The sequence below is a fragment of the Buteo buteo genome, chromosome 10 (genome assembly GCF_964188355.1).
Source record: "Buteo buteo chromosome 10, bButBut1.hap1.1, whole genome shotgun sequence".
In the NCBI taxonomy this organism is placed as follows: domain Eukaryota; kingdom Metazoa; phylum Chordata; class Aves; order Accipitriformes; family Accipitridae; genus Buteo; species Buteo buteo.
The window spans coordinates 25,065,368-25,086,236 of record NC_134180.1 but is presented as its reverse complement, the minus strand read 5'-3'; the positions used below and the strand labels follow the sequence as shown (position 1 = coordinate 25,086,236).

Here is a 20,869-nt window from a genome sequence, read left to right as displayed (position 1 = left end):
AAAGGACTTCAAAGCTAGGAGATATGTAGAAAATCAACAACACTGGTCAAAATCAGACAGAAACAAAAATTTCTCTGACTTGAGTAGAAGTTGGAAAGGAAATAAAAGGGAGAAATAGGTACTGATTTTTTATGGTCACATGTGTACACGTACTGTGTAAGCAACAGCTATCTTGTCTTCAAGGTGTATATATCAGTATGCTCAGAATATAAATATATACAGTTAATGCTTCAAAAGGAGACTAATAATTGATATCCATAGTTTTCTTTTTACTCACATATCTAAAGGTGCTGTATAATATGATTTTTTTTTAATAACTGTTTATCACAGTGTAGCAAGTATGTAATAGTGAAAGACACTATCATTAAAGATCAGGTCCTTCACATAACCTGCCAGAATCCAAATGTCACACCTGAAAGACTCAAAGTGAAGGCATTAATGTAGGAAATTTACTCAGCTACGGATTAATCTTAATAGTATAAGGCTTTTCATAATCTCTGGTACTTTATCTGTAAGTAAGGCTTTTTCAGCAATAAAGATCTAACATAAGAACATAGAATTTATGTAGAAGGAACTTTTGAACTGGAAATAGGTAATGCTTCAAAGTAAGAATGACCAGGCTGATTAAGACATCCGGTAAGAATCTGGTAAGACCAGTATCCTGCTTCTCATATTAGCCATGAATGGATGCTTAAGAAGATATGAAAGACTGGACAGGAATATGTAATGCTTTCTCTCAGCTTCCGGCCATTTGCAGCTGAGAAACTTCCTGAGCCAAGCATGATTTCTGTATATCTAGTAATTCTCAGTGAAATCCTCTCCTGAAACTAAACTTTTAGCAAACACAACATCCTGTAGCAGGGAGTTCCCAGCTTTATAAACAGACACTGTGTGAAGAATTACTCCTCCCCCCACCCCAGTTTTGACATCTGAGAGTCACAGTTACAGCACTGAGGTTCAGCCTGAGTTTCTGAATCTGGCTGCTGCCACAAAACCTATTCTGTGAAGTCAGGCTCTATTGGAACAAGCTGCAGGAACGGGTCCTCCATCAATGCTATTACACAATGAGTGAAACAAATCAGAAAGGAGAAGGCAATAGCAGTCGCATATGACCTTGAACATCAAAATGACCATGTGAAGACATTTTTTAAATGCATTATAGCACACCTGTGTGTGCTCTGTGTGGTTTACCATGGTGCCAGAGTGCACAGGGCTGTAGCTTAAATTCCACTGATGATTTTTTTTCCTTTTTGTGAAGTTCTGTTTTCAATTTTCAGTGTGTAGCTGTGTTACCAAATATGGGAGAATCTGCTACCACTTTGGACTTGCACCACTGGGGATGCGTAACAGAAATGGATTTCTTTTTTTAATTTTTTTTTAAATTCCAGTGGTAAGCACTGATTCCCTGTAGCCTCCAGTGCAGACAGAGAGATGCTTACAGGCAGATGGTATGGTAGATCAGATTTTTTCAGCTTTGCATACATACAATTAAAAAAAAAGAAAAAAGCTGTGAAAAGGAATGCTGTTGAATATATCAGATACAGTAAGAAGGGTTAAGCTGTTCAGATCACCTGCTTCAGCTGCAACATTTTTTTTTTTTTCCTCTCTCCAGGAGGAAAATCAACAGTTCCCTTGTCCCTAGGGTGGTAGCAAGCCCTAACAAGGAAAAGCAGGACACATACCTTCCTTCCTTTATAACTAGTCACTGAATTGCTCCCAACCCATTCCAGATGTGGTAGGATAACTTAATTGTCTTCACCTGGAGGCCACTGCCTGAATTCCTGTCAGCTAATATAACACCTATGGAGTAAGGCACCACTATTTCTTTCTGATGAAAGTGGGTTACGCACCCAGTCCCATGGTCATGAGCAGTTTCATAGGTTCATTTGCATGTGAAGATTTATGAGTTTCCTGGGTGTAACTGCACCTATAAAAGTTTGAGTCTGTAAGTGTCATCAAACATAATTCCTCCCTAAAGAGTTAGATATATGAAAGATGAAGAACTCTTTAATAAGTTGTGGTTATGACTGAAATTTTTAATTGCTTCCTTTACAGTGAAAGGTCTGTATGGAGAAGGGAATGCTGCTGGTTTGCTTTCACTGGTGGTGAAATAGGGAAATTTCCATAACAATTCATGATCAGGTATGCAGTGTTACTCCATAAGGCAGCTGAAATTTTGCAAAGCTATTCAGACAATAATCCTCATCACAGAATGTTATCAACCAGTACTGTGGGTCATAATTCCCCATTTCTGTAGTTATAGATACCATTCACACAGAATGTCAAGAGGAGTCTCCAAGATTCAAATCCTAAATCAGTAGTAAACCAGCAAGTTTATACCTTTTTCCAAACAAGTAGCTAGACAATTAAGCTAGAAAAATAAAAATATTTAAGCATATGGATTCAAACAAAGTAATTTGTTGTTGCTATGTACTTGCTCTATTCCTACAATTATTTATGAAGTATTTTGTAATAAGCTTTGAAACCTCACTTGTGTTGCCCGATTCCATTCCAAGTGACGTGAAATATTAATGTTGTTACATTAAAGACTCTGGAATAGCAGTGAAAACAGTTGCTTCCTAGAAAACATTTTGACAGTTTGGTGAGGCATCAGGGAGTTCCACTAGACAGCATTTTATCACACTATTGCATAGATAGCCAGAATAAGTTTCAACATAGACCAGTAATGACTCCTTATTCATATGTCCACTGCAGAAATGAGAATATGCTAAGTAAGACCAGAAGGCCTCTAAGGCTTGAAAACCATGGTAAACATGACTCTGAAAGAAGTAAAAATGTGCAAGTCCACATCCAAGGATGATAAGGAACAGAGAGAGAATATTAATAATCCTAATTTTTAGCCATGTTTACTGATTTACAAATTTTATTGCATAGAATAATGATTTAATGTAATACTTCTGAGAACAAAATGAGAGAATTACGTAAGTGGGAGACAAGTACAGAGGGGAATGGCAAAAAAATTTCTGAATAAGGAAAGGTATCTGTTTCACCAATGCTATCCTAATATACCCCTAAGTGTTAATCTAATCTAAACAAGACTGAAAGCTTATATAAACTAGAGCTTTGAATTCCCATGGATAAAGAAACAAACACTGCATTTTGAAAACTGCATATAGTTATCATATGTTGTATACTCTTGTATATATCCTGTATCAACAAGTCTGTATTTTGGGTTGTATTCAGAGATACTGGAAGCTATAGCTTCCAATCCTGTAGCTACTTGTGATTAATTTCAAAATAAACCTGAGAGACAGAGGGGTCTTAAACATGTACAGGGCTCCTCCTAAAGTGAAATTAATGGTATAATTTTCTTCTTAAGCTCAAAAGATTAAGCTCTGTGGCAAACAACAAAAAGCATCTGACAATGTTAGTCACTTTAATTTTATTTTACAGATCACTCTCTGGATACTCACTTCAACTATTTCAGTTTTATAGGCATCCTTAGGAACCTTTTTTTCCTTTTATGTAAAGAACCTTAACATGCCACAGGAAAGGAATGGAATACCTGTTTCTCAGGTGTCTTGTACAAATATGCTTCTTCACTGCTCCCATAACTACTGAAACATTACCCAAAGTAGATGAACAGTGACTTAGACTGGTTTAACTACTATGACAGCAGAAGGAATATGCTCATTAAATACACCTTTGGTAAATTAAATGAAAAATTCTTATCTATTGATTATTAGCTCTGTAGTTGCACTACTAATATTATTTCTGCCCAATGTGTTCTACAGATATTCCATAAAATCGAAGTTATGAAGGCAAAGAGGCATACCCTGTTTCACCAGCAATAAGCCCCTACTGTACAGATGTTCACTTCGACCACAGTTAGTCCACAGTCACCTCTAATACATACATAAGATATGGGAATGAAGACAGGATGAATACAGATCAAGAAAATAACAAACCTAACTGTAGGATTTAAATTATCTGTCAAGATTACAGCAAATGCAGATACTGCCTGCCATTAAGTGTATGATATTTGCATGGATTATTTTCTTTAGCATTTGCTTTTTTATAATGTTAGTGTAAGTGGCAGCTGAGTGATTTACAAATCTAACTGTATGGCACCATCCTGTGGCGTACTTGATAATTACACAACTCTCAACTGCTCTTTCAGCTGCTGTTAACTGGCTGTGGCTTTCCATCGTGAGTGGCCACACTCCCCAGCAGTGGTGGAGCAGAGGACAGTTTAGAGCTTTAGTTTCACGTCTCTTTCTGTGGCTAAGTATCACTGGCTACTCTAGCAAAGTTTTACCTTATCCGTGGGAAAATGGTTGGAAGGGAAGCGAGTTTTCCCTACTGTCCTAAAATTGATTCAAATACACTCCTCAACCCATGGCTACTATGTATAATACAAATAAAACATAGAATTGGGAGATAGGTGTTTGAAGAAGAAAAACTCAGATTGGATGGGCTGAAAATCCTCATCTCAAAATCCTGAAATAAACCAGAATAAGAAGACTGTGGGATTGGTTCTGTGGTAAGTATTTCAAATAAATACCTAAAGTCAGAGTGGTATATGACCGGAGAACAGGCAATATGGTATCTGCCTGTATAGAGGAGGGAGAGGACAGAAGTGATTCATGTCTGAAAGGTCCCTGAACTTGACCTGAGTTGTCTGCAATAATTTAAAGTAAATAGTGAAGTGGTGAATAATTAGATATAAAAGTAGACAAGATTGTGCTGTTTCTGTTGTTTGTTTTTTTTTTTTAAATAACTCGATTTTCTAGGCAAAGACAATGTGACACACTTCATTCAAGTGAATATTAATAAAACACATTATGTGGTGCCACTTGGAAATTTATTAATGAAGCTAGCAAAGTTGGTAAGTTTTATGAGGATTATAATACAGGCAAGGAACTGGCTAAAAGTGGTAAGGTACTGAATGATTTTTGAATGGTGAATCCAGCCAGAAGAAAGCTATTAGATTTTACTATAGTCATTAGTGACCTGACATAAATGTTACCAGTGCTCTGCTGACAAAAACAATTAGAAGGTATCGTTAGTATTATGCAGAAAAAAATGGTTGTTCTCAAGAAGTGGAGGCATGAAACAGAATGAAATTCAAAAATACAAACTATAACATCACACTTCTGAAGAACAATAACAAAGAACGTGCTGTAAGGAGAACACGATATTTGGAAATAGCAAAACAGGTTGATCTAGTTTATACAGGATGATGACAAGTGTGATAAAATTGTAAAAACATCAGGATTTACTTACCACCTGAGGTATTTCCTGCAGAAATAGGAGTGATGCTGATTAGACTTTGAAATGGAATATTCAAGTAAATCAGTATGCAGAAAAGACACACATCACTGGCACATATTCAGAAATGACTACTGAGGTGACCAAGGGAAGAAAAACAAAGGCTGAGCGAGATTAGACATGATTGTTGCATATAAATATGTTAACCAGGTAAACACTGAGGAGGGAGACCTGCTAAAGCGAAAGGGCGGTGATGATGAAGAACAAATGAGTATAAAGTGTTAATTTATAAATTAGGATTAGAATTTAGGAGAAAGATGCTAACCTAGAGGAGTGAGTTTCTAGAACTGATTTCCAGTTGGAACATGGGAACAAAATCTTCAATGGTGAATCTAAACAAAAGAAACAAGGTGATACAGTGCCTCCAATAACAAGAACTGGACTTGATCCACATCTCTTCCAGGTCTATATTCTTCTTATACTGTTATTCTGAAGATTAATTAATTGTGCTTTTTTGCAAATATGACCTAGAATGTGAATTTATTAGCTTTACACTATCTGTGGTTTAGCCCCCAGTTGACTAGAAAACTTCTGGAGAGAAACCCAGGCCTATACAGCATGGTATCATGCATAGCACCACTCTCTCCAGTGTTAATCTTCAACAAACTGTCCTTCAGGAAATGTTGTTGAGTCCTCCACAAGCTGTCAGCCCAGCCTTACCTGTGGTGGATCAAATATTTCCCAGACGATCCTACAAACTAAAGACTGGTTGGATGTGTTCATTTATTAGAGCCAGCTAGGAAGAAGCTGAATGCTACTTTCAAAAGCTAAGAATGTAGTTAAATAAGGTATCTATACTGGAATGGCTATACAGTGTATGGTCACAAGCATAGTGATATTTCTGGGTTTATGGCATAGGTTGACTGAGAGTTTTCTGCTACTACTAGGTTCTTGTTTGCATTAATATTGCCTTGGAAAAGCAAGCAAACAAACAAACAAAACCCACAACCAAATTGAATATGTAAAGAGCTAGTTTGGCTTCCCAGCCCAAGAATTCACTACCACGTACACAGTTATTTTGAGTTGTTTTTCAGAATACTGTTTTTATCAATTAGTATCTGGGAGGAAAACTAGAGCTTTTGTGTTTTGGTTGGGTGTTAGTCAAAATATTTCTTGCTGTTGGAGAAGACCATGTGGCTTTAAAGCAAACCTTAGAGCACTTTAATCCTTATTCTCACATTTGCTCCGCTTTTCTAATAGTTCTTTTTCAATTTGTTGCTATCTTATTTTAGTTCAGTGATGGAATTCTGAAAACAGCAAATTCCAAGAGCACAAGTGTGCTCAAAATGTTAGCACTATGTTCACTGTGGGATTGCATTTTGTGTTCAAAAGGAAGATGATGAATCTAGAATTTTTGGAGGAGAACCTTAAAGTTAGTTTGGATAATTATCCAAAAGTTTAGAAGATGAGTTAAATTTTATTGAACCAATGAGGTACTGCTTATGTGACCACAACTGAACTGAATAAACTTGGAGTCTAAGACTTGCTACTGTGAATGGGAGGTCCCATTATCCACCTCTAGAACTTCTAAGGAATGACCGTTATGACTGTAAATTACATTTCTAGGAACCTCTCCCCTTCTCTCTTTCCTCCTTCCCTTTTAACCTTTTCTTCTAAGATTTCAATTACTACTTTGTTTCCCTCCTTCATCCAAGGTAGGAGTCAGTGCTCTGCTTTCCCCGAGATCCTACGTTATTCAGGCACGTAAACTTTTCCTCACAGATATTCTCTTTCCCGCAGCAGAGAGCACAGGCTATGGTTGTGCTACATTGCTACACAAGCCTTATTTCCGTTATGAACAAAAGCTTCAGATTTTCCTTACTGAGAAGATCTTGGAAGAAGTAGACACACGTTTCTGAAGACATGAAGGTCTCTCTGTAATTGGAACAATTGCTTTAAGCTGTGAGACGGTTCAGAAGATGACCCTGTTGAACATCCATCTGAGAAATGGCTATTTCAATGGTGCCTGAAGTAAACTCTGAAAAATGTGCCTGCAAGAACTACTCAGTACTTGCGTGTCTTGATCTCTTGCCTGCTTTTAGCAATTCTACACATCTTCCTCTTCTGCAGGACTATGGAGCTTCTTGGACTGAAAGGTATTTCAACAATGCAATCCAGACAACATAACTGCTCTGGTAGTCATATGAGTCAAGCCCTATGACTTACAATTTCTGATTACAAAAAGAAATATATAATAAGCTTAAAGATTAGGGCACAGTTGTTTCTGAAGGTCAAATGTACAGCACAACTAAGTTTAGGAAAAGAATTAGGAGGATTAAGTTTATATTTATTCTTGCTTAGTTACCATAAGCAACTATTAAAGGTTTGGTCCATAGTTGGTATTTGGTTACTTCTGCTGCCTGTTTATACTATTCCCATCAAGTTAGTGTGAGATAAACCAGCGTGTGAACATTCAGTGCGTTAACTAAGCTGTGATAATAACATGGAAACATGTCTTTACTTGTGGTAAAAACTCACTCTCATCTTATTTTAGATAACAGGGCAACTGGCAGTTGACATTTGACTTGGAATGATGTAATTTGGACAATTATTTACCTAATAGTTAAACTGTGTATCTTCTTTTTATATATTCTGCATTAAGATGGACTGTGTGGGTTCAGTCTTGCTGAGCTGGAGCAAAGAATTCTGCCCTACCTTATAAACTGTGCCTTAGCTGGCAGGCAGAGAGGATGAGCTTTCAGCTGTGGCTTAGGGTGTAGCTCTGTGTAGGAAGGAACAGAGAATTTTCTCACGTTGGTAGAGACATACAACTTTATGCCTTAAGGCTGAAGAGCAATATGATTTTTTTTTCCTTCTGCTAGAATGGGATAAAACTACACTACTTATTTTTTCCTATGAAAGAAAGATTTATTTATTTTCTATACCAAAAAAGGAAAAGTGTGCATATGTATGTGTATTTATATATACACATGCACACATATGTATATTTACATACCTATTTACATATACATATTTACATACAGGAACTTTCACCATTTTTTTCTAAAACATGTAAAACACTGGCCTACATAGCATGAAGGCAACTGTCCTAATGGGTATCGCATTTGGACAGTTATATACATTACATTGCCTGATGATCTCAGTTTCAAATTTTAATTTCCAGTGGACATGAGCTATACTAGAAAGCCCCATAAGCAGTATCTTTGCATGCTGAACAAGTTAAAAGATGTTTAACTGCAAGCACTGTCTTGGGTACTAGCAATCTAAATAACTTCTCCTAGTGATCTGGCTTTAAACATACTATTTATCAGTAGTATCACAAACTATTAGTAGTAGCAAGATGTAATATTAATAAATCAGTGGCAAAAATTATTAGTAGCAGGTATTAGCAGTAATATGTAATATTAGTAAGTAGTAGTAATAGTAATAACATGTAGTAGTAACATCCTTTCTTAAAAAAGAAAAAAAGAAATACAACGGCAGTCTCTTTCTGTGTATATCTATGGAGAGGAGCTTCATATTTCTTTAAAACTTTACTATTTTCTTCACATTCTTCAGGGGTCTACTTTCTGCCTCCTCCTCTGCTGTTATTGATCCTATGCTTATTTAACAAAAGCCTACTTGTTTCATGGTTCTGAATTTTACTCACTGAATCACACATTTTGTTACCTATTCTACAATGTATTAGGAATGTATCTCTTCCTGCTTGTTTGACACAACTAAGAGGTTTACTATGTTAATAATCTTATTTCCCTGGCCTTTTTCATTCCTCTCATTCTATACCATCTTTGCTGAAGACCATCTGGATGATCCTCTTCTCAGCAGATCATCTTCTCAGCATTTATCTGCCTTAGCTGTAGAACTGTCATTTTTCTTCCCATCATCACCTGCCTCATATGCTGTGTCTCAAAATTTTTGTAATATATGACAGAGCAGGCCTGTAGGCAACAGCCTACTTACCTATACAATCCTAACCCAGTACAGGTTCATGCAAGAAGGGAACTGGGGTTGTTTAGCCTGCAGAAAAGGAGGCTGAGGGGAGGTCTCTACAACTACCTGAAAGGAGGTTGTAGTGAGGTGGGTGTTGTTCTCTTCTTCCAAGTAAAAAGTGATAGGACAACAAGAAATGGCCTCAAGTTATGCCAGGGAGAGGTTTAGATTGGATATTAGGAAAAATTTGTTCACCAAAAGGGTTGTCAGGCATTGGAACAGGCTGCCCAGGGAAGTGGTGGAGTCATCATCCATGGAGGTATTTAAAAGACTTGTAGATGTGGTGCTTAGGGACGTGGTTTAGTGGTGGACTAGGCAGTGCTAGGTTTACAGTTGGGCTCAATGATCTTAAAGGCCTTTTCCAACCTAAATGATTCTATGATTCTAAGAACTACACTTGAACTCCCTGTCAAATGGTTCTTCTACCATGTTTCCTCCATCTCTCCTCCATCATAAATTGCTAGCTCAGGTACCACAAGCTCCTGGTCCAGCCAGTTCCATCTTGCATTTTCTCATTAGATTTAAGTTGCCTTCTTTCAACCTTTTTCTTCTCCAGTCAATTAGCTCTAAATCCCTCCTTTCTGTTTTGCTCAGTATTTCTGAGTGTCACCCTCCTGTTTCGCAACATACATCCAGTCTGCCTTTCTTGCCTAATAATGTGATTCCCTCCCAATACCAGAATCATTGTTCAGCCTGTCTAATCTCCTTGCTGAACTGGTCTCTAGGTCCTCCTGCCACTGGCTTCCTGACCCAAGGTGGCTCAGCCTCCTTTCCTAAATACTGTCTTGCTAAGCCACTCCAGTTTCTGTAGCCCTTCTTCACTGATTTCTTGTCAAGCCATTTATTTCTCTTCCACTCTCAATCTTGCCTCATCATAATGCATTCCTTTCATTCCTTACTGGGTTTTATCCCCCCCTGCATTCAGATCAGTGGGATCATTCTTAAGCCAAAAACTGTTACCTATGCTCAGTCCCCACGTCTAGCTGCATTTTGGTATAAAACACCCATTGTGGGAAAAGCCTTTGAGCTTGCATAGTACTTCATCAACAGCTGACTGCTTAGTCTGTACGGAGGAAGGTTGCAGAGACCTGGATAATGTGATCTGTAAGGAAACTGATGGTGCATGGTTGCTTTACAGGGTGATGAAGTTTGTTTAGCAGCAGGAGCTGTGAGGGACCTGAACGTACCAAATGATGGAATCTCCAGCCCTTTTGGTAGCCCAAAGACAAGAACTGTTACAGAAGGCATATAAATCTATTTTTCAAAAGTCAATAATTTGGCAGTGTGAAGGAACACATGATAAACTTATTCAATAATGCTACATGGATATCATATATGACCTATTATTAGTGTGTAAGAGCAGACCATTAGGGTCCTAGAATGTTCAATGTCTCTGACATGGTTAATCAGAAGGGCTGCTATAATAATTACCAACTTGTGAAACAATGGGTGGAGACAGGACTTCAATTTTAGAAACCCACTTAGAGCTTCCACATTGCTCCTCCACCTTCTGTCTTTCTTCAGCTGGTGAGTGTGTAGCAAAATGGTACTTGAATCTGAGTGTGAATAAATGCAAAGTATTGCATACAGAGGAGAAATTCTAATTCTACTTTAATCCCCCCCCAAAATATCTGAACTATATTGACTCAAAAAAATGATTAAGAAATACCGTACTTGCCAAGGACAGAAATTTAATGTGTAAAAAGTACTAAATGCTGAATAGTTTAAAAGTCCCCATAGTGAGAGGAAGTCGGAGACAGTAGTTTCCAGGAATATGCCAACAGGGAGAAGAGCTCTGCAGAGTCTAAAAATTGGACCCTCGCTACTGATCTTTCACGGTGATTAACTAAGCAAATAGATCTACACACAGAATGTATTAAAATCCTTGTTCTGTTATATTAGCATCCTTTCTATATTACCAATGTTAAAAACAAATTATACTTTGTTTAAGGAACACATCATCATAGTATATATTTGTGGCCATAGCTCCTGGAAAACAGAAAGATGGGTCTGATGAAGTTATTATGGTTTAAATCTAATGTCTGATACCTCTAGACCAAATAGGAGAGAGGGATATGATTCCTTTTTGAGTGGTTACAACAATTCAAGCTTCATCACCTGGAATAAGAAGGAAACACAGCATAAACACTGATGATGACACAGCTTTTCAAAAGTTATGTCTCTCTCGTATAAGCTAGTCTCTGCCAAATTTGAGTTTTCATTGCAAAGCATGGTGATAAAGCACAATGACCTAAAAGCTTGTTATGTTTTCTTAATATATTGAAAGTAATTTATTTTTACATTGCTTCATTCTCTGAAATAATCGGACCACACTGGCATGACATCTTTTATTATATATATTAATATCCAAGTTGAGGCAGAAGATTTCTGCCAACTTTCAGTTTGCATCATTATAAATCAGCAAAGATATAAACAGCTGAAAAGCACTACTTATAAGAGAATTGTGGGGCAATCTCAAAAGAATTACAGCTCTACCTAGGAAACAGGAACTAGTTGTAAACCTATTTTAAATGCCTTTGTTTAAATTACTGAGTTCAGATATCAAACTTGACACTGTGACTTTGCAAAGATCCATGATACTGTTCATGAATGCCTTTTCAGTAAAATGTTCCTTAAAAACTTCCTTCAGTTTTCTCAGTTTTTGATGAGAAAGGGAACAGTTTTTTAATCAAGCATTTTTCTAAGTACAATAGGAAGTTAACATCAATGACTTCTGGTCTTCTACTTTATGTATGTATCTAGTAAAACATAAAACAATACAATATTTGAGATAAGCTAGAAATAAATGTTGAGCAGTGAAATACCTTGGCTTTCAGATCACCAGAAGGTGTCAATATCAAGCTGAGCTGTGATTCACTTCAGGAAAAACTGAACAAGCTAAACAGGAACATTTAGTTTCAGTTACCATTTTTCTACCCACTCACCTAGTCCAAACAAGGTAGGCAAGTGAAGCACAAAATGCTAACTGACACTAACTGTTAAGAAACGCAGAGTACTTCATTTTGGAGGAAAAATCTAATTCCGTATTTGTTTCACACAGATTGTCCAACGATACTTACTCATGAAAGGAATATCAGCATTCTAAACATCAAAACGGACAACTCTGTAAAGACATCTTTCTGTAAAACTGTCAAAACCAACTAACAGGAAAAACAAATGAAAACGGTAAGTAAAATAAAACTGAATTCTTACTGCAAATCAGTGGTTTGCTTTTATCTGAAATACTAGGTGTGTTTTCTGGACCAGCAGAATATGAGTAATTATAATACTTAATGACAACAAAAATTAGAATGGATGTCAAACACTGTACTTTAGAACTAAATGTTTGACACTGGAGTAACATCTGCTATGGAAGCAGATGTGTGGAGTCTATACTGTCTCTTAGAGTATCTGATACTATCCATGTACAGATAGGAGACCAGATAATTTCAGAGTCTCATCTAATAATGGTAATTCCTATGTACTTTCGCATTTTCACCTGGATTTTTAAATTTATGAACTCTGCTTATAAAAAATGATCTGTCTTGTATTTTAGAAAGGCATGAGGTATTAAGTAGAGGTAAGAGTTGTTTTTATAGAGGACAGATCACAGTCACATTAAAAAAACAGGCATATAGATCAAAAATTATCGCCAGAAATGAAGGAAATGCAGAAAGTAGACTTGTGTGTAGCAGTTAAGCTCTTGTGGGTTATGGTGTCATTTAATAAAGATTAGGACAAGTACTCCTGTCCCCATACAGTGAGGAAGTAAGGCAGTAATGGCACAGAAAGTCTGCAAACATTGATATATTTAAAAGCCAATGCTCTGTACATCCTAAGCTCTCTAAGCATTTTTTTTCTATACACCCCTTATCTTTCTCCCCACATTATTCCCAAATTTTACTTTCTGCTCAGAAAGACTACCTTCCCGCATCTTAAGTTCCTGTAACATCCCAATCATCTGAGGGGCATGCAGAAGGTGGGTAGGAAAAGGGCAAGAACAAGAAGTGAAAACAGGAGGTACAAAGAAACGGAAGCATGTCTTCTCTTTCTGTCCTGCAGATCAAAGAAACTTTATGTCCATTTCAATTTCACCCTGTAGGCCCCACTCTGAAGATCAAACCTGTGTTACAATCAGCATATGTTTCAAGGAGGTGGAGGCTTATGGGTTTTGAGTGGCTGATACCATATCCACACTACTTCACCCACACTAGAGTTTCAAGTTGTATGGAGTGACTAAACATATAATGATTCCATTTGGTTGATATTAGCTGTATTAATGAGGCTGCCATTGGGAATAGTCTGTATCTTTATTCATACACACACATATATGAACTGATACATAACTAAATGCAGCTCAACTTCAGATGTATAATTTCCTTCTGTTAAAAATCAAGCAACAAACTAATACTCTGGTATAGTGCTTCAGCAGAATGACAAAACCTTATCACTTAGTGCTGATGACTGCATTAATACAGCAGTTCATTAATTTACCTGCAAACCATGCCAATTTTTACAGCTAAGAGGTATACCTAAGAGATAACACAGATTTTGCAAAAGAGACCACATCAACCCCTTTAACTGTCCTTCTTGCTCCACTAGTTATTAATTTTTCAAATATCATAGTACTTAACATTAAAGTGAACAATCTTACTGAATTTTTACGGACTTAAAAATTAAGCAAGTGCAAGTCTACAGAATGGAGACCAGCACTACAAAAATTACCTTCAAACTTAAATAACATACATGGTACAGTTTGCATCTTACAGCTTACCTCAACTTACATAAATGAATCTCATTCTTCTGCCACCTTTCGCAACATTTGTAAATTGCTCTCCCTGATGTATTAATACATGTTACATTGGACCTACAATAAACAACATGATTTTTCATTTAATTATTAGATGTTGTTCTCAGAATATAGTTGGGTGTTGTATGCCAAGTGCCAACAGCAAATAATACAGGTTCTTCCTGTTCTGAGAGAAACCAAATCAGAGCATCTTCTTACTTGTTAGCCTAGACTCCATTTAAAAAAAAATAAAATGTATTCACATAACTATTAGTGGGACAAAATATTCATTCCAAACCAATTTCTTATATTCCTGACTAACTCACTCCTTAGTACTCAACTGGCTAAAATCAAGATTGACTGGGGACATGATTTAAGAATCTGAACTGTTTAGAATTTTATTACTGCTTTTTATTAAGCAGGCTTTTTTTTTTTATTAATTGTGAAATTGAAGAACTGCTTAGCTAGGTACTGCTACTTAACACTTCAGACACAGGACCATAGCCTAACACTTGCCATTATGAGGTCTCCTGATGTCCTGTCCTGGTTTTGGCTGGGATAGAGTTAATTTTCTTCCTAGCAGCTGGTACAGTGCTATGTTTTGGGTTCAGTATGAGAAGAATGTTGATAACACACTGATGTTTCTCAGTTGTTCCTAAGTAATGTTTAGTGTAAAGTCAAGGATTTTTCAGCTTCTCATGCCCAGCCAGCAAGAAGGCTGGAGAGGTACAAGAAGTTGGGAGGGGACACAGCCAGGAAAGCTGACCCAAAATATCCAAAGGAATGTTCCATACCATGTGATGTCATGCCCAGTATATAAACTGGGGGGAGTTGGCCAGGGGGTGCAGATCACTGCTTGGGAACTAACTGGGCATCGATCAGTGGGTGGTGAGCTACTGCACTCTGCATCACTTGTTTTGTATATTCCAATCTTTTTATTATTATTACTGTCATTTTATTATTGTTGTTATTGTCATTATTGGTATCTTCCTTTCTGTTCTATTAAACTGTTTTTATCTCAACCCGCGAGTTTTACTTTTTTTCCCATTCTCTCACCCATCCCACCGGGTGGGGGAGGAGTGAGTGAGCGGCTGCATGGTGCTTAGTTACCAGCTGGGCTTAAACCACGACATATCCATTATAGGGTTTTAAGGCTTTAATAGCAAATATGCATTTTCCTTCCTACAGGCTTTAGTCTTCCAGAGTGCACTTTCTTGTTTAAATAGCTTCCTTTCTGTGAATGTTCTTACATAGCTAGTAGGAAGTTTGAACCATACCATGGACCACATTAAAAGCACAGTTGTTAATTTGATCTTGCTTCTTCAGAGAAACTACACACACTATTAGTAATACAGGTGACAGGCATAGTACTCTTCGCTGTGTTTTCTTTCAAGCTACCCCTTTACACCTCTAGCTTTTACATTTGAGATACATTTGAATTAACGTTACTGTTATTTGCTACCTGGGAAAACTCTCACAGCTGACTTGCACCAAGAATACCAAGAACACAAAATGGCTGCAACGTATAAAGTATTGAAATGCATAAGATCTCAAACTGCAGAACAAAGAAGGAGCTTTTGTCACAAAAGCATTTGATCAGTGTGGGTGATTTCATCAAGGACATGCTTAGCCATGAGTGTTGTTGGAAACTGATGAAACAATGGATCAATAAAAACCTCATGTTTTGAACAAAGTGCCCATTTATCAATCATGCTAACAAAGTTATTCTGAAAAAAAGCAACATTCAAGAGTGGAGGCAGTAGAAGAAACATGGTGGATCGGATGCATGAGAAAGTTTCTCAGATGACAGGTGTACGTGAAATTATTTAAGGACAAGTTAGAAGAGAAATGAAATATCTAGTAGGACATGGTATTGGCTAGCCTGAAAAAGCAGGATAAGGACACCATAGAAGACAAACATAGCAGAACGCAAGTCATGCAGTCATGCAAACAACAAAGGTCAGCATGGCCCAAACAGATGGACATTGTATGTAAACAAAGTTAGGCTATATTAGATAGCTAGTTCTGTGGAAGGGTACAACCAGCCTAAGCTTAAGAAGGGAAGAAGACTTGTAAAGAAATGCATATCACAGCACTCTTGATCTCTGCACAGATACTGAGATTATAAGTAGCAGCAGAACTGTACTTTAAAGATGCAGTAAACCTGAAAACTTTTAGAACTGTTCATTTTTGTAATGATTTTAATATAAGCATTTTACTTTGATGAAGAAACCACCTGGTTTTAGTTTCTCACATTTACCTACTGCTAAAGTAGCTAAGATTTAAGAAACCAAGATATTTTTACAAACATTGATCTTATAAACCAAGATGACTTTATTAATGCTGTGTGATTCTGCTCTATATTTTCCTGAGTATCAGAAACACTTTAATTAGTTTTGATTTTTTTTCTTTCCCAAAACACCAATGTACAGCAGATATTTTACAGTAGGGCAATTACCGATTTGTCTAAGGTCACAGAACAAGTGCCAGAGAACTAGATTCAGTAGTCCTGACTCTAGTGCTCTTATACATGTGAACAATTTGATGTTTTGAGACTCCAGCTTTTACATCAAAACATAAATTTGCCCCAAAATGCCCGATGATACCAAGGATGGGGAGAGGGAGTGAGAAAGAGAAGTATATGTGGTGATTCAGAATGAAGAAACAGAGATTACTTTTCATCAAACTGCAGCTTCAGCCCTGTTACTCCAGGCAGACATATCTGAAAGAAACAGGAGTACTCAATACATGGACTGACCTATGCGCACACTCCTATACTACAGTAACAAATGCACAACGTTCAAAGATATTAAAACATTTTTAAAAGCCTGTATGAAAACCTTTTTTAGACTAAACCCAGATACATTGATTCTAACTGCATTTTGATCTGCATTTAAGTTTGACCAGAGAAATTGTTTTGTCATTTCAGTGTTAACCATTGCACCAATACAGGCTTTAAATATATAGCTGACCAGTTCCCATAGAAAGTACAGCCACTTCATATACATTACTGGGTGTCCTTCTGAGGGATATGACCCCAGGGGAAGATCCAGTGTAAATACAGTTATGCTGGCATGGGTGTTTTTGCTGGTATAGCTCGACTTTGCAAACTGTTATTAACTCTGCTGGAAAAAGCACCTGTGCGAGTATAACTGGTTTTGTAGGAGAAAGCTGGCTGGTATCTCCAGCTGTACCTGGTGTGGCTCTGCCCGTGATAGGGATTGTTTTCCTGGACTTACACAGGTGACAACTTGTTCCACCCTCTTGGCAGCTGCTCTCACTGCCCTAAAAAAAAAGACAGCGTGGCAAAACTGACATCAAAGCCTCTCTTAAAGGTTTATTTTATACTGCCGCCACATTTGTACGGCACTCGTAATTCACGCTCAGAAACCACACTGTACACCCGCAAAAGACCCCCCCGTGGAAACGAACGACCGGAGAGGAGGTACCCAGTCGAGGACGCCTGACAAAATTAAAGCCGAGGCCGAGGCCCGGCCGCCAGGCTCCTCAGCCCGACCTGCAGGCGAGGACTGCCAGCAGCAGGCCCAGCCCTGCTGGCGCAGGAGGGAACGCCCCTTCCCTTTCACCCCCTCCCCGGCGCGCCCGCTGCCGTGGGAGGTGGGGAAGGAACGTTAATTACCGTCGTCCCCACCGCACAACCAGCCCGCGCCGTCGCCCCCACGGCGAATCCCGCCGCGGCCCGCTGCCGGCCGGCCCGCCGGCGGAGGAGAGGCCGGGCGGGCTCCGCCCCGCCCCGCCCCCCTTCCCGGCATTCCCCGCGCCCGCTCGGCTGGCCTCGGCTCCGCTCGGCTCGGCTGGGCTCCGCGGCTGGCACCATGGCCGCCTACAGCAAGTACCTCACCGTGCGCCACTCCGCCATCGCCGGGGCCACCGCCGCCGCCTGCGCCCTCCTCTGCCTACTCAACAAGCGGCGGGCGGCAGCCCAGCACGGGTGAGCGCGGCGGGGAGTGGCCGGGGGAGGCGGGCGGCGGGGCCGGGGCCGGGGCCGGGGGCCAGGCCTGGGGTGAGCGGGGCGGGAGGGGCGCCGGGGGCGAGCGGCGGTGGGGGGGGCTGGGAGGCCGAGGCGGGCGAGAGCTGTGGAAGCCCTCGTCGGCTCTCGGCCCGACGGGGGGCCGCCCGCCTCCCGGCTGTTACGGGGCGCTGCTGCCCACAGCCTCCTCCCGGGGAGGGGGCTCAGGCCGCTTCCCCCTCCCGCCTTCCCTCAGGTGCAGTCGGTGCCGCTCTTGTGAGTATCCGGCCGCCGCCACCTTGTTAGTCAAATCATATTCGTTTTCTCCGTTTTCCTGACTGTGGACTAATATTAACGAACAGTTGACTCCCAGGGATGTTCTAGGACGCCTTATCTGCATAGGCAAATAATGGACCCCAGCTATGGTTTTAATGCTGCAGTGTGAGGTACGTGGGTGACAATTTCAAAGAGGTGGTATCGGGTTTGTTGCCTCTGAGGATGCCTTACTGGTATACGTGTGCCAGGGTGTGTATTTGTTCATCTCCTGTGAAGCCCTTGGGTACCATAAAGCGTGGCAGCTGAAGAATATACCTCAGACTCAATCCTTTCACAGTTTTAGCGTGTTTGTGGCTGTAGATTATTGACCATATGCCAAAGACTTGGCATGTTAGAGTAGTACAGTTAAGATACCCTGTAGTCATTACAAACTTACCCTGGTACTGGATTGTGATGGTGAAATGAACTTACTCAACAGACTTAAGTAATATTATACCTGTGATTAAGCAACAATCCAGTTTTATTTTACCTAATTCCTTTCATACACATGATATCTTTAAGTGCTTCGTGAAATTAGGTAACTTTGTCATATAACATGTCAGAAACTTATATGCTGCTGACAACTCATGCATTTGCTACCTTACATTGTTTGCATGGAGTAAAAACAAGATTGCAAACTATTGCGGAGAGTTTCTCTTCTATCAACCTCGTGGGGAGGGATGATATTTTTCAGGTATCTCTGTTTAATTTAGTGAAATACTGTTGTAAAAAAGGAGAAAAGCTATATAGAAGGGAATAAAAATGGTGAGCTGGGAGAGTTACTGACACTGTAGTGCAAGTTTTTCACACTTAATGTATTATAATGGTGTTTGTAAGAAAGACTAGGCCATGCAGATGTTCTGGGGGTATCTACGTTTTAATTCAGACCAAGAGTATTCTTTTAAAGTGAATCTCCCAATTGTCCATGCTTACCTTGCTCTGCCTTTATTGAGGAATGATCTTGGAGCATGCAAACTAGATTACATTCAGATTGGAGCACATCTTCAAATGTAGATGCAAGTCCAGTGTAGTTTTGAAGTGCATTTAGTACATTCCCACTGCTAGCAGCATTCAGCTGACAGGAGCAGGCTAGAACTTGTCCAGAGTAATCTCCCTATCCCTGAAATAAGTATAATGTGGGTCCTGGGTTGTCCTCATAAACTATTTTGCTTGGAAATCTTCTGATGTTGATCTGCAGGACTTGACAATGGCAATGCATCTATTAGCTTGAGGATCAATGTACTCAAAGCGAGCATTAGCCTTAATGCTGAAGACTATATTTGGAATGTGTCCTTCTCGTATGAATCTTCGATTTTGCTGGGTCCAGTGTTAAAAAACGGAGGCATTCAGATGTATTAAGTGGACCAAAGATTATTACAAGATTAGCGAGAATTGGAAAGTGGAGATAATTTATGAGTTATGTTCCAGCTAACTCAGCATTTGAATAGAGTTGTGAGAGCCTGACCTGATCTGTCCCTTTTCCTCTATCTGTACTGCAGTCTTTCTGATACCTCATCCTTTGCTTCTCTCATCTTCCTCTCTCAAACCATTTTGCATTCTCAAATCTATTAGAAATGCAGTTGCTAAAATAAGTACCATGCTTGCAAACTTGATTGTTCCACTTGTTCATATGTGTTGCTTTATGCTTTTGAGTCCCTCCACAGCTTAGGTCTTATTTACTACTGGTACTGTGTTGTGGCCATAGATTCCAAACTCTAACATCCAACATTCAGTTGTTTCAGTAATAGCTGTGCTGCCTCTTGAGTGCTATTTCTGAAGATGGTTTCTGCACACCGGTCTTTGTTCTTTTATCTATGTTTCCCTGTGAGGCAGACCTTGCTGGGAGCCTTACAGAATGCTACCTATCAAGACTAGGCAGTAGGTAAGCTACATTGCCTATACCTCCAGCCTAGACAAAAGCATCCAGTTATTACCATTGCTTCATCCTCCTTTAGTCTCATTAGGTCATGTATCATTCATCTGTTAATGCTTTGTTGCTAAAGTGAATTATAGCATACTTTTGGAAAGGATTGTCATGGTGCCACGTCTTTACATATTCCAGCATACTTGTGCTGGTATGTGATGCTGACATATAATAACAAGTGGTAAACCTTTGTGCAGTAATGATAAAAATCTCCAGGGCCTAGTGTACCCTCTAATTTGTGTTGTATTTCTCTCTGCCTCTTTGGGAAGAGGGAGAAGTTGGGAGAGTAAGGCTGTCCTAAATTTGTTTACTTATTCCTATGGAGAAGAATTTCACTTGGCAATCTATGTAGTCTGGAAGAGGACTGGTAGTGTAGTTGCTGCTTGAGGTTAACCTAGTAAAGTGTGTGAGGAATAGTGGTGATTTAGTTTTATATGTGTGAATTCCTTTGTTAACCTTGGTGTATATAATGCCTGAAAATGTTGTGTTGTGTTAGTATGAGATGAATTTCAGCTGCTTGAATTCTGGAAGGTGAAATTCTAGTTTTGGACTTCCTAAGGGCAAAGGTGAACATTGCAGACTTGAATATAAACAGCAAAACACTGGCTTTAACATTCAAGTGAACCAT

At 39.2% G+C, this 20,869-nt stretch overlaps 1 protein-coding gene and 1 long non-coding RNA gene across 4 annotated transcripts in view; one reads left to right on the top strand and one right to left on the bottom strand.

Annotated features, from left to right (window-relative positions):
* Positions 1–14,266: 14,266 nt before the first annotated feature.
* Positions 14,267–17,781, bottom strand: LOC142036045 (uncharacterized). Its single transcript, XR_012652053.1, has 3 exons — positions 17,673–17,781; positions 17,227–17,317; positions 14,267–16,754 (listed from the first exon to the last, which is right to left on the bottom strand). It is a non-coding gene; the product is annotated as an uncharacterized LOC142036045 (long non-coding RNA).
* Positions 17,782–17,818: 37 nt separating this feature from the next.
* ABCD3 (ATP binding cassette subfamily D member 3) overlaps positions 17,819–20,869 on the top strand; it is a 33,993-nt gene continuing 30,942 nt past the window's right edge. For 2 of the 3 annotated variants that reach the window (XM_075038956.1, XM_075038955.1), the window contains exon 1: positions 17,819–17,984. In XM_075038956.1, the coding sequence (XP_074895057.1) occupies positions 17,869–17,984 (116 nt within the window). In that variant the 5' untranslated portion in view covers positions 17,819–17,868. Of the gene's footprint in view, positions 17,985–18,170; positions 18,449–20,869 lie in introns of those variants that run through there. The other variant, XM_075038957.1, reaches the window with a different exon arrangement.